The sequence below is a fragment of the Mesoplodon mirus genome (assembly GCF_964341445.2).
Source record: "Mesoplodon mirus genome assembly, chromosome: 4".
Lineage (NCBI taxonomy): Eukaryota > Metazoa > Chordata > Mammalia > Artiodactyla > Ziphiidae > Mesoplodon > Mesoplodon mirus.
The window spans coordinates 59,393,981-59,407,314 of NC_138979.1; the positions used below are offsets into that span (position 1 = coordinate 59,393,981).

General features: G+C 41.0%; 1 protein-coding gene across 3 annotated transcripts in view; it reads left to right on the plus strand.

The window, feature by feature from the left end:
• PAQR5 (progestin and adipoQ receptor family member 5) overlaps nucleotides 1–13,334 on the plus strand; it is a 72,008-nt gene that overhangs the window by 24,385 nt on the left and 34,289 nt on the right. For 2 of the 3 annotated variants that reach the window (XM_082618500.1, XM_082618501.1), the window contains one exon: nucleotides 3,552–3,718. In XM_082618500.1, the coding sequence (XP_082474626.1) occupies nucleotides 3,668–3,718 (51 nt within the window). In that variant the 5' untranslated portion in view covers nucleotides 3,552–3,667. Of the gene's footprint in view, nucleotides 1–1,700; nucleotides 1,764–3,551; nucleotides 3,719–13,334 lie in introns of those variants that run through there. The other variant, XM_082618502.1, reaches the window with a different exon arrangement.

Here is a 13,334-nt window from a genome sequence, read left to right on the forward strand (position 1 = left end):
TTGGTTAAATCTGCGAGGACTAGCCTGAAACCTCCTGGTGGTGGTTTTGTTGTTGTGATTTGTCTTATTATTATTATTATTTTTTTAGGGCTAAATCAGCAGAACTTGGCAGGTCCCTGAAAGTGTATAACAGCCCATTTTCCTTTTTTTTAAAAAAAGCTGCTTTAAAACATATTTTAAAGTTGTGGATCCTCTTTTAAATGAAATCCTATATGGAACACCAATATACTGTTGAAATATCAGCAAAGCTTCACATTGTGGGTTTTAAAAAATACTTATTTATGTATTTGGCTGTGTTGGGTCTTAGTTGCGGCTCGTGGGATCTTTTCATTGCAGCATGCGAACTCTTAGTTGCGGCATGCATGTGGGACCTAGTTCCCTGACCAGGGATCGAACCCAGGTCCCCTGCATTGGGAGCATGGAGTCTTAGCCACTGGACCACCAGGGAAGTCCCTCACATTGTGTTTTGATTTCAGACTTCTCTGAAGCCTTTTGTTTTATTCAGTCTTATTTCTAGACCTCTGTGAAAAGAGACAACAAACCAAGCTGCAGTTTGAAATACTGGAAATTACACTCTGGTTTTTACAATGTTGGTGAAATTAAGAGCTTTAGCTTGTGATGGCTAAAAAGACCAGTGAGTTCATTTTATGTGCAGTTAATCTGAAATGATTAACAATAGGCATAACATACAAATCATCAGCTATGCTTTAATCACTGCCCATGATCATCCATGGATGTTTCACAGTACTGACAAACATAAAGGTTTACATTTTACATGCAAAATAACAGTGTATTAATGGGAGAGTCCTTATTTCTTTGAATGGTGGAAAAACACCACACAAGAAATCTCCAACCGTTGAAACAGCAAGGTCAAGTTTGGTCTTACCTGTGAGTTTGTCTCAACCTGATTAATTGGCAAAGAGGGTCATTGTTTAGCATCTAGGTTATAAACATCATAGTGAACACTGTATTTTTCATCTTTTCTCAGTAGCAAAGAAAAATTAAGTCCTAGTGCTTTGTGCTAGGACTTAATTCCCCTTAATCAAAGTTACTTCTCTTCTTAAAAGGAAACTTTTGCCTCTTATATTTTCTTCCTCAAAGAGAGGACTTGTGTTATTATATTTTTACTATAATTCAGAAAAATTTCAACCAAGACATTCTTCTGGTTGAAATAGGGGTAGAAGTAACCTTTCTGTTGCTCCTAGTGACTACAGCGTCCACCCCCAAAAAAGTGGTCCCTGGAATGTAACTTAGGGTCCTACAGAATTCAGTTTCGAAGTCTCCAATCTCTCTACGTAGCCTGTAGTCCTCAGATCAAATAACACAACTGCAGAAGCATCCCCATCCCCACCCCAACCTCCCTCCACAGACATCCACGCAAACCGGAAATCAAGTGATAGCATCTTTGGCAAGCCCCCTAACTTTCCAGCACCTCGGTTTTCCTGCCTGCAAAGTATAAAATCAGTTTCATATCTGAAAATGAATAACAATAGCAAGTGTTTGTTGGATCTTTACTTTATGGCAGGCCCTTTACATAGGCTCTCTCTTTTAATCATAACCACCACCCTATGAAGAAAGTAACTGCTGTTATTTCCATTTCACAGATGGGGAAACTAAGGCACAAGGAGTTAAGTTCCTTGCCTGGAATTGCACAGGAAATGGCAAACCAGTCTTTAAACCCATGTGGCTTGAATCCAACCCCGAGGCCCTTAACTGCTCTGCCTTAATTCCTGAGACGGAGTGGTGAAGGTGAAGGAGACCAGGTGGGCAGGCAAGGTGACCAGCACAGGCTTGGCACAGAGTGGGTGATGGTTCCTGTCCTTTGAGGGTGACTTGTCCTGGTTAGTTGGGTGCATATCTGTCTCATCTTTTCCTTTATACATTTCTTGGGGACAAGGACTGTCTTTTCATCTTTTTTAAAATTTTTTCCTGTGCAACATAGGAATACAGTGGTATGGAGGACACCTATTTTCCTCCATTCTGTGTGTCACAAACCTATGCAATTTTTATTTCAGTTAAATTCTCCTTTTCCCTCCAGCTACTGCAACTCACAGGGTGTAATCAGCTCTACATTGAGCCCTTAACCTTATTCGTCACATGATAAAAATGCCGGACACACTGGTTGAATGAAGTGTGTGAATCGTATGCTACTAAGTATTACCCTCCTTTTGTATGTTTCGTTGGGTCATCCTTCCTGGATGGTGTGTGCTGTGAGAGTAGGGACCATTTCTTTCCTTTTTCTTGCCCATGACATTGAAATCCAGGGAGAACCAGGGGACCAAGGTGGGCAAGTCCGTGGAAACCCAACCTTGGTCCCATTATTGCTAGAGGTTTTTCTGATGTGCCTGAGTCTCCCCTGGTAGCAGACCACTGCCTCTCATCCTGCCACCAGGTGAATTAGTGGTACATCTGGGAGTGAAAGTGTCTTGGTGATTTAGATCAGAAAACCAGGAGGACCAAGGTGTGCCAGGCCCACTTACATCAGTGTTGTTCATTTGTTTGCAAAGTATCAACTTTTATTTTTTAACCTGGGTAAAATGTACATGTGCTTTAAAAATTATTTTCTTTATTATTTTGCATTCAGAAATATTTTGTAACTTTTTTTATTGTGGTAAAATATACACAACATAAAATTTATCATTTTTAAGTGCATTTTACGTTTACAGTAGTGAGCAACCATCACCACTACCCATTTCCAGAACTTTTTATCCTTCCAAACAGAAACTCTGTACCCCTTAAACAACAACCCCCGTTCCTCCCTCCCCCACCAGCCTCTATTCTGTCTCTTTGAACTTGCCTATTCCAGGCCCCTCACATAACTGGAATCATACAACATTTGGCCTTTTGTGCCTGGCTTATTTCACCTGGCATAATGTTTTCAAGTTTTCATCCATGTTGTAGCATGCATCAGAACTTCATTCCTTTTGAAGACTGAGTAATATTCCATTGTATGTGTAGACTGCATTTTGCTTATTTGCTAGTTTCTCTGTTCACCTGCTGGTGGACACTTGGGTCGTTTCTGAAGCACTTCTTGGATGGTACACTAACCCAGACGCACCTCGGATTGGGACTTGAACCCACGAGCTCTGACTTAGGAGGGGTCTCGAACCCACTGTCTTTTTTTTTTTTTTTTTTTTTTGTGGGCCTCTCACTGTTGGGGCCTCTCCCGTTGCGGAGCACAGGCTCCGGTCGCGCAGGCTCAGCGACCATGGCTCACGGGACCAGCCGCTCCGCGGCATGTGGGATCTTCCCGGACCGGGGCACAAACCCAAGTCTCCCGCATCGGCAGGCGGACTCTCAACCACTGCGCCACCAGGGAAGCCCCAGCGCTGTAATTTTATGATTGCCCTATTATGATTTAAGTACCTCCCTCTATCACTCTCAGAGTGAATGACTCAGCAGTCTGAGAGTTTCACTATTGTTTTTAAGGAAGCCTGGTTATTTTGCCATCACAAGCAAGGGTATGTTCCTTAGGTAAACAATCTGACAGTCTTGATCCAGCTGGAGTTAGGCTGACACTCACTGGAGTTCTTCACGCTGTATTCTTTCAGTGAAGCAGCTCGGACACCGGCTGGCCAGAGGCATCCGGAGCCATGTCAGAACTTTGAGCGAGGCCTGGTGACAGGGACCGGCTGTCACCCACCAGTCTTCCCAGCTCGGCTTCAAGATGCTGAGCCTGAAGCTCCCCAGGCTGTTCAGCATAGAACAGGTGCCCCAGGTACGTGCTGTTGTTCCGGTGGTTGAGTTCCAGGCTGGGACTAGGGCTTGGCCTCTGCAACATGGCGACTGCTATGTCTTCAACCAGTCTGCCCTGTGTACACCCACTCTCTTCAAGGAGCCCCTCCCAGACTCCCTTGGGGGAATTCGAGCCTCCTGTTTCCCTCACCTACACCAAACCTGGAAACGGAAGTGATCCTAAAACCGTTTAAGTTGTAGCCCTTCCCTGTGACATCTGTATTTTTTCCCGAAGCAGAGTCATTATTGAGACTACTGATTCAAGCTACACAGGTGAAGCTAGCTGCACTTGTCTGAGTGACAGTTTTTTAAGGACACTCCCGTGGGTGCTTGAAAGCAGGCCAGGGGCAGAGTCACCTCAGAGTGTGGCTTTGTGGTTGTCCTCATCCCTTGCAGGAGGCCCAGGCCAGGTGTGTGTTGAGGCGATGAAGAGAGTTATTGATCCGCCTGTGCCTGGGTGCTCAAGGGCAGCTACCCCGAAACACCTGGGATGCATTGGAAATCTGCATTTTTAATAAGCCTTAGGTGAGGTCATGCTGCTTGTGAGCTGTGCCCGTGGTGCACCTCCTCCTTCCCTTGCAAAGTAAACGTCATCTCATTACACCCTTGTTTCGGTGTTATGTTTCCTTCCTCTTTGACTGAACAAGAATAACTTGTTTCATGGATGTTTCATCTGGAGGATGTCACGGAGGGAGGGGAGATCTCCTTTCCACCCAGCCGACCGCCAAGCCCTTACGACTTTCCCCAGAAAAATAAATCCCAAATGATCTCAGCATCATGAATGGAAGGTTAAGAGGAGACAAACCACCAGACCCTCTTCCTAAAAGCCTGTGCGGCTAGGTGATGCCAGCTAGATGGCATTGGGGGAAAATCAGAAGGATGCGGAGCTGTTGAAGGGCAGAGATGAGGATGCGGCAGGTAACAGACACACTGGAAATGAGACCAGGTTCCCACAATGCTGTTGGGCAGGTGGCCCACCTCTGTTCTCACAAGGCTGTAGGCATCTCTTCCTGGTGCACTGCCCCGGTTGGTCCTACTCACAGAGAACTAGTGGCTGTGATTAGCGGGGACACAGTGATCTTTTGATTCATTCACTCATGACATTTTTATTGACTGCCTACTATGTGCAAGGTGTTACTCTGTGCGGGGCCCAGAGAAGAATCACATACAAATTCTGCCCTTAAGGGGCTCTGTGTTGGTTGGGAAGATTTAAAATTGTGCAGGAGCACTTCCGTTGCAAAGTGGATTAGGGTGTGTGCTCAGAGAGGGACAGATGGCTTCAGAAGAGGGATTGGTCACTTCCATCATGGCGGAGGAGGGAATCAGGGATATCTCCACAAAGGGGGCGATCTGTAAGATTGGGTTTGAGGATGGGTAGAATTTGGGAGGCGGGGAGAGCACTCCAAGTGAAGAAATGGCACGAGTAAAGGCCTGGAGCTGGGAAACTAGGGGGCAGGTGTGAGAACTCTTGGGGCGGGGATTATGGGTATCTGCTCGGGTATCTCCCTGGGAGCTTTGGTCAAGGTTGGGTTCAGAGACTGTGCCCAGGAAAGAAGTGAAGGAGAGAGAATGGTCTCACTGGGGACCTTGGGTAAACTGCCAGGATTCTGAATGTATGGGGTTTCTGAGGGTGAGGACCGGACGGCCCCTGAGGGCTGAAGATGAATGTGTCTTCTCTGTCCAGTTTTTCATAAATGATGGAGATGACAATTTTCTTTTTAGTAAAATGGCACTAGTCAGAGGCAGAGAACCAACATTACACCTCACATCCGTTTACTTCAGAACCTTCCTTGGGCTCCTGCATCCGCTACTGGGTTTCCCAGCATCATGCCCAAGGTTCATGTGGCCACGGAGGAAACACAGTGGCTCTGCCTGCCTGGAGGGTAGTTTTATTTGAGGATTTAGTGGGGGAGGGGGAAAGGCATTTTAAAAATATTCAAACAGATGCAAACATATTAAGGAGAAAATGTGTAATTTTCATGAGTATTTAAAATAGGAGACTTCATAGAAATATTAAGTTTACTTTTGGTGGTCTCTGTGGGTTCCAGTACTTGGTCTGCAGAATTACCTTGGGCAGAGTGCCCTTAGTCTCCCTACCTCAGTTTCTGCATCTGTAAAATGGGGTGGTGCTAGAATCTGCTTCCTCGGGTAATGGTGAGGATTAAATGAGGTAACCCATGGGAAGTGCCTGGCATATGGTGAGGTCAGTAATGTTGGCCGTTATTATTATTATCAGTTCTCCTGTGCACTCCGCACTTGGAGGGGTGGAGTGTGTTGGGAGGAGACATTAAGCAGTACCTCCCACAGACTCCCACCCCAGCTCCCTGCCTGGTATTCACAGGCCCAACCCCAACCCACCTTCCCCACTGTTTTTCATCTGTAAACCCTCTTCTCCAGCCACACTGGTGCTCTCTCTAGACTTCCCACCAGATTGGACATTCACTTCTCTTGATCTCTGTTTGAAGAAGGCTTACCTCCCCTGCCCCTCCATCCCCCTTTCTGGCCTCCTTCTCCGTGGAGCTGCAGGTACCCTCTCCCTTCCCTGAGCCCCTTCAGCTGTTGGTTGGCACCTCTGCAGGCTGCCCTATATGGCCACCTCTCCCTTCGTATATCAACCAGCTGTGTGGCCTGGGCCACTTCCCTACCCTCTCTGAGCCTCACCCATCAGAGGAGAGTGGGGCACTGCCTCTTGGCATCCTCAGGGTTCTAATTCTGGTGCTTTCTTCCTAACGGACTACTCACAGGAAAGGACAGTTCTCCCTTCCCGGAGAAGGTAGGACTTGGGTACATACCTCACAATTTCAACTCTCCCTATGTCTAACAACAGACCTGGGTACGTTAGGGAGTTGTGAAAGATGTGAGCAAACAGCTCAAGGAATGGAATAAATATCTAGGTGTTGATTCCTACACAGACCCAACCTAGAGACAAACAGGGAAGTCTAGACAGCAAGTTCATATGGAACATGGCATGACAGTTGGCCAGGAAGCAAGAGTATTTTGTGTCAAATTGAGAATCTTTTGTTAACGGTAGCCTTGGCCCCCAGGCTACAGGTAAACTCACCATATTGTCCTGGAAGCCTTAATTTAGGGGCACAGGCAGGAAGATCCCAGAGATGCTACAAAGCATTTCCCAGCCTGGCGCTGTAGCTCTGCCGCTTACTGTGGGAATTTGGACAAGACTTGTAGCCTCTCCAAGCCTCAGTTTCCTTATCTGTGAAATGGAGATAATATCTGTCTCCCAGAGCTATTGTGAAGATCCAAGAAAAATGAGATAGAGTAGTGGGATAATCATGAAGGAATGGAAGCAGAGCCAGATCAGTGGCTGGGAGTGGTGTTGGGTAGATGGGCTTGGGCACCTGAAACAAGAAGCCATCTCAATAGGCAACTGATTTCTCCAGCCGAGAATTTCTCAAAGTGGGCGCTTGGATCACCACCACGAGAAGACCTGGGAGTTTACGAAAGGGAGTCATGATTGCAGGCTTTTTGTATTGTTCTTGATTTTAATCCAAATGAATGCTTTCAACATTTCATCATTTAATATAATGTTAGCTCTTTCTGTGTGTATGGGTGCGTGTGTGTGTTTGTGTGTGTGGGTGTATGTGTATAAATAACCTTTATCAGGTTAAGAATATTCCTTTCTATCCCTAGTTTTCTAGGATTTTTTTTCCCTCTAATCAGTAATAAATTCTTTTTTCTATCAGTATATCTTTTGAGATGGCCATATATGATTCATTTAAGTTATTAACGTGGTGAATTACATTGATTGATTTACTAATGTTAAACCAACTTTGCATTTATTTATTTATTTTATTTATTCTTTTTATTTTTACTTATTTATTTATTTATTTATTTATTTATTTATTTATTTATTTATTTTGGCCGTACCGCGCAGCATGTGGAATCTTAATTCCCTGACCAGGGATCAAACCTGTGCCCCCTGCAGTGGAAGTGTGGAGTCTTAACCACTGGACCGCCAGGGAAGTCCCCAACCTTGCATTTAAATATTACTTGGTCATGATGGAGTATCTTTTTAATCTGTCACTGAAATCAGCTGATATTTTGTCTAGGATCCTTAAATCTATTTATTGATTTGGCCTGAAATTTTTCCTTCTTATACTGCCCTCCCCTGGACTGGGGATTAAGATGGTGCCAACCACAAATGAGTTGGAGAGTGTTGCCTATTTATTCTATGGAAAATATATGTAATATTTGTATAATATTAGAATTATACATTCCTGACAGCTTGGTAGAATTTACCTGGAAAATTGAGCAGGGCCACCATGTTGCCCACCCAAGGGAGCATCGTTTATCTCTTAGTCTACGTGAATGACAGACTGTGGAATTGTGCAAGGAGCAACTTGATGCTCCAGCTGCATTTTCTCTGTAGAAAGTTTTTTTTATAACAGTTTTGTTGAAATATAATTCACATACCATAAAATTCTCCCTTTAAGAGTATATAGCTCAGTGGGTTTTAGTATGTTGACACACACAAAGTATGTTGTACAAAACCATCACCAAATTGAATTTTAGAACATTAACACTGCAGAAAGAAACTCTGTACCAATTAGCAGACATTTCCCACTGCCCCCACTCGCAGGCCTATGGCAACCACTTATTTACTTTGTCTCTATGGATTTGCCTCTTCTGGATATTTCATATAAATGGGGTCATGCAGTAGGTGGCCTTTTGTGAATGCCTTCTTTCACTTAGCATAGTGTTCTCAAGGTTCATCTGTGCTGTAGCATAGATTAGTACTTCATTTGTTTTTATGGCTGAATAATATTCCATTTATGGATATACCAGTTTGTTTATTCATTCTTCAATTGATGAACACTTAAGTTGTTTCCAATTTTTGGTTATTATGAGTAATGCTATGAACATTTGTGTACAAGTTTTTGTGTGGACATATTTTCAGTTCCCCTAGGTACACACCTAGGAGTGGAATTGCTGGGTCACATGGTAACTGTATGCCTAACTTTTATTTTCATTGTGGCAAAATATACTTAACATAAAATTTACCGTCTTAACCATTTCAAAGTGCACTGTTCTGTGGTATTAAATACATTTACCTTGTTTGGCAACCATCACCACCATTCATCTCCATTCCTTTTATCTTGTAAAACTGAAACTCTGTACCCATTAAATAAGAACTCCCCATTTTCCCCTACCCCAGCCTCTGACAACCACCATTAATACTTTTTGTCTTTATGATTTGACTACGTTAAGTACTTCATATAAGTGGAATTATATAATATTTGTCTTTTTGTGACTGTTTTATTTATTTTACCTAGCACAGTGTCTTCGAGTTTTATCCATATTATAGCATATACCAGAATTTCCTTCATTTTAAAGGCTGAATAATATTCCATTGTATGTACATACCACATTTTGCTTATCCATTCATCCATCAATAAGTACTAGGTTGCTTGTATGTTTTAGCTATTGTGAATAATGCTGCTATGAACACAGGTGTAGAGATATCCCTTCAAGACCCTGCTTTCAATCCTTTTGGGTATGTACCCAGAAGTGGAATTGCTGGATCATTTGGCCATTAAAAAAAAATTGTCTTTTGAAGAACCACCCTGTTGCTTTCCACAGTGGCTGTACCATTTTACATTCCCACTAACAGTTCACAAGTGTTCCAGTTTCTCCACATCTTCACCAACACTTGTTGTTTTCTGTTTTTTTTTATAGTAGCCATCCTAATGGATATGAGGTGATATCTCATTATAGTTTTGATTTGAATTTCCCTAAAGATTAGTTATGTTGAGCATCTTTTCATGTGCTTATTGGCCATTTGTATATCATCTTTGGAGAAATGTCTACTCAAGTCTTTGGCCAATTTTTAAGTTGGGTCATTTGTCTTTTTGTTGTTGAGTGGTAAGTGTTCTTTATATATTTTTGATACAAGTCCCTTATCAGATACATGGTTTGAAAATCTTTTCTACCATTCCGTGTGTTGCATTTTCATGTTATTTATGGTATCCTTGGAAGCACAAAAGTTTTAAAATTTAATATTATCTATTATTTTTCTTTTGTTGCTTGTGCTTTTGATATTATAGCAAAAAAACCTTTGGCTGATCCAAGGTCATGAAGATTTACTCCTATATTTTCTTCTAAGAGTTTTATCCCTAAAATTTAAGTCTATGATCCATTTTTTTTGTGTGTTAGTTATTGCATGTGATGTGAAATAGGGGTCCAACATTATTCTTTTCTTTTTCTCATGTGGGTATCAAGCAGTTCCAGCACCATTTATTGGAAAGACTATTCATTATTTCTTCATTGAATTATCTTGACACCTTTATTGAAAATTGATTGACCATAAATGTGAGGGTTTATTTCTGGATTCTGTTTGTCTCTTCTTATGTCAGTACCACATTGTCTTGATTACTGTGCTTTGTAATGAGTTTTGAAATTGGGAAGTGTAAGTCCTTTAACCTTGATCTTCTTTTTCAAGATTGTTTTGGCTGTTCAGGGTCCCTTGCATTTCCTTATGAATTTTAAGAACTATTTGTCAATTTCTGCAAACAGACAGACCAACAAAAAACCAGGCAGGATTTTGAGAGGGATTGTACTGAATCTGTTGATCAATTTGGGGGGCATTACCATCTTAATTATATTAAGTAAATTAAATCCATGAACATGGGCTGTCTTTCCATTTGTCTAGTTATTCTTTAATTTTTTTCAGTGATGTTTTGTAGTTTTCAGTATACAAGTCTTGTACCATTAAAATGATTTGTTAAATTTATTTCTAAGTATTTTATTGTTTTCGATACTGTTGTAAGTAGAATTGTTTTCTTAAATTCATTTCAGATTGTTATTGCTAGAATATAGAAAACTGAGTTTTGTATATTTATCTTATATCCTGCATGCTTGCTGAATTAATTTATTAGTTCTAATAGTATTTTAATGGATCCTTTAGGAATTCCTGTATGTAAGATCATGTCATCTGCAAATAGAGAGAGTTTTGCTTCTTCCTTTTAATTTAGATGCTTTTTATTTCTTTTTCTTGTCCAGTTGACCTAGCTAGAATCTCCACTACAATGCTGAATACAAGTGGTGAGAGCAGACATCCTGATCATAGGGGAAAAGCATTCCATTAAGTATGTTAGCTGTGGGTTTCTTGTAGATGGTCTTTGTTGGTTTAAAGAAGTTCTATTACTATTTTGTTGAGTATTCTCTTATCATGAAAGAGTATTGGATCTTGTGACATGCTTTTTCTGTGTCTATTGACATGAATACATCATTTTTGTTTTTCTGTTCTCTTCTTGGTTAATCTTGTCAGTTTGTCTTTTTAAAAAAAAAAATTTTGAAAAGAAGATGATTTGGGCTTCGTGGAGCCTCTTTATTATGAATTTTATATCTCTAATGTCTTTTTGTTATTTTTATTATTTTCTTTCTACTTTGGGTTTATTTTGCTGTTACTGCTCTAATTTCTTAAGTTAATCACTCTACCATTGTAATGTAAGCAATTAAATATGTCTATATATATATATATATATATATATATTTCTCTCTAAGCATCGCTTTAACTGCAGTCCACATATGCAGTTCTAATTAAGTTCTAACTTCCATTTTGATTTTTTATGCAACTTAACGATTGCTCAAGGTATCCATACTTGAAATGTGTTAAAATCTTTCCTAAGGGTGTCAGATTTGTGAATTACTCCTTGTAGGTAAGTCAATTTTTGCTTTATATATCTTGAGCCTGTGTTTTTTAGGTCCATCCAAGTTTGTAATTGTATCTTTCCGGTGAAGTAAAGTTCTTATTATTTCTAAAAAGTGATTCTCTTTATATCTAGTAATGCTTTTTGTCTTAGCATCTGTCTGATAGTTGTACGGTGACTCTAGTTTTGTTGTTTTTGTTATATGTCTGGTTTATTTCTTTCCTTACTTTGACTTGTAATCTCTCCCAGTCCTTACATTTTAGTTGTTGCTCATGTAAATGACACATAGTTGGATTTCATCTAGATTGACAGTATTTGTCATTTAAAGGGACGGTTTAGTCTGTTTATATTTGTAATGAGTATTGAAATATTTGCATTTATTTTGATCATCTTATGTGCTTTCTATTTGTCCTGTTTTCTCTGTTGCCCTTCCCTTCCTGCGCTCTTTGAATTGAGTTTTACATTCTTCTTTTTCCTTTTGAACATGCTGTTTTCTCCTGCCCTTGTTTTATAATTAATATACTAGAAATATTCTCTGAATTTATCAGCTTAATTGTTACTCCAGCTATCTTTACATGAATAACTACAGGAAGCAGGAAGGGCTAGGCTATGCTGAGTTTAAACATTACCCCAGATAGCTCAGTGACTTAACAGAGCAAAGGTTTATTTCACCCTCACATTACGTAGCTAAGTGGTCAGTGAGGAACTGTGAAGGGCCCAGGCAGATGGAAGGTCTGCCACCTCACAGATGCTCCATCTGGAATATGTGGCCTTCTAAGTCGCCACAGAAGGGGAAGAGAGGTGTCTTAGGTTGGGTTTCCCAGAAACAGGCTCTGAGACAAAGATATACATGTAGGAAGTTCATGAGGGAGTGTTCTCAGGAACACCTGTAAGGAAGTGGGGGAAGCAGGCTTGGGTAGAAGGAGAAGTTGCATGAGAGGCCTCTGCTGATCACCCAGGGAGCTCTGGAGTGGGGTTGACCCTTCAGAGTTGTCCCCAGTGAGAAAAGAAGGCCAGGACTTTGTATCCATCCTTAGTGGGTTTGTGCTGCCCCTGGACAGTGAGCATAATGTGGTCAAGGTAGCAGCCTTTGGCCAAAAGTGATTCCCAGAGAGGGGTCGTGTCTCAGTTCTGAAAAGGGGAAGAGTTGCATCCCCAGTCCATCATGATGTCTCCTACAAGAAGGCATTGTTCTTCAACTGCCCTGGCCTGGAATTAACTTTAACCAGAAATAGTCAACATGGCCCCAACCTAACGACAAGACAGTCTGAGAAATGTAAGAAAGCACATGTGATATTTGGTGAGCACCAATTGTCTCTACCATGCCTCACTTAACTTCTTGGATCTGAGGACTGGTGACTTGCAACAGTTCTAGACATTTACCAGTTATCTCTTCAAATATCACATCAGAACCATTATATTTCTCCTTCTAGAGAAATATTCATTATGTCTCTTGTTTGCTTTTTCACATCTTCTGTCTCTTAATCTCTCTGGACCGCATCCTGGATACTTTCTTCGGATCTACTTTCAGTTGACTAATTTCCTTGTCAGCTTGGTCTAGTCTGCTATTTATCCTTTCAGTGACTTTTTATTTCAATTATTATTATTTTTAATTTCTAAAAGTTATATTAGGTTCTTTTCAAATCTGCTTGCTTATTCATATTTTTAAGCTCTTTCTTTAAACATATTGAACACAGTTATTTTATATTTCATTATCTGTTCTTTGATCTCTCTTTCTGCTATCTCCTGTTTTTTGCTGTTTCTCATTCATGGCATTTTGTTTCTGGGTGTGTGCATGCTTGTTTTAACGTAGAAATCCTTCAGAGAGGATTTGCATTTGTTTTGTTGCTTACCTGAGGGAACTACAAAACTTTGACCTCTATCTATTTGTAACCACTTTAAATTTTCCACTTGAGAGTTCTTGGACCGCAG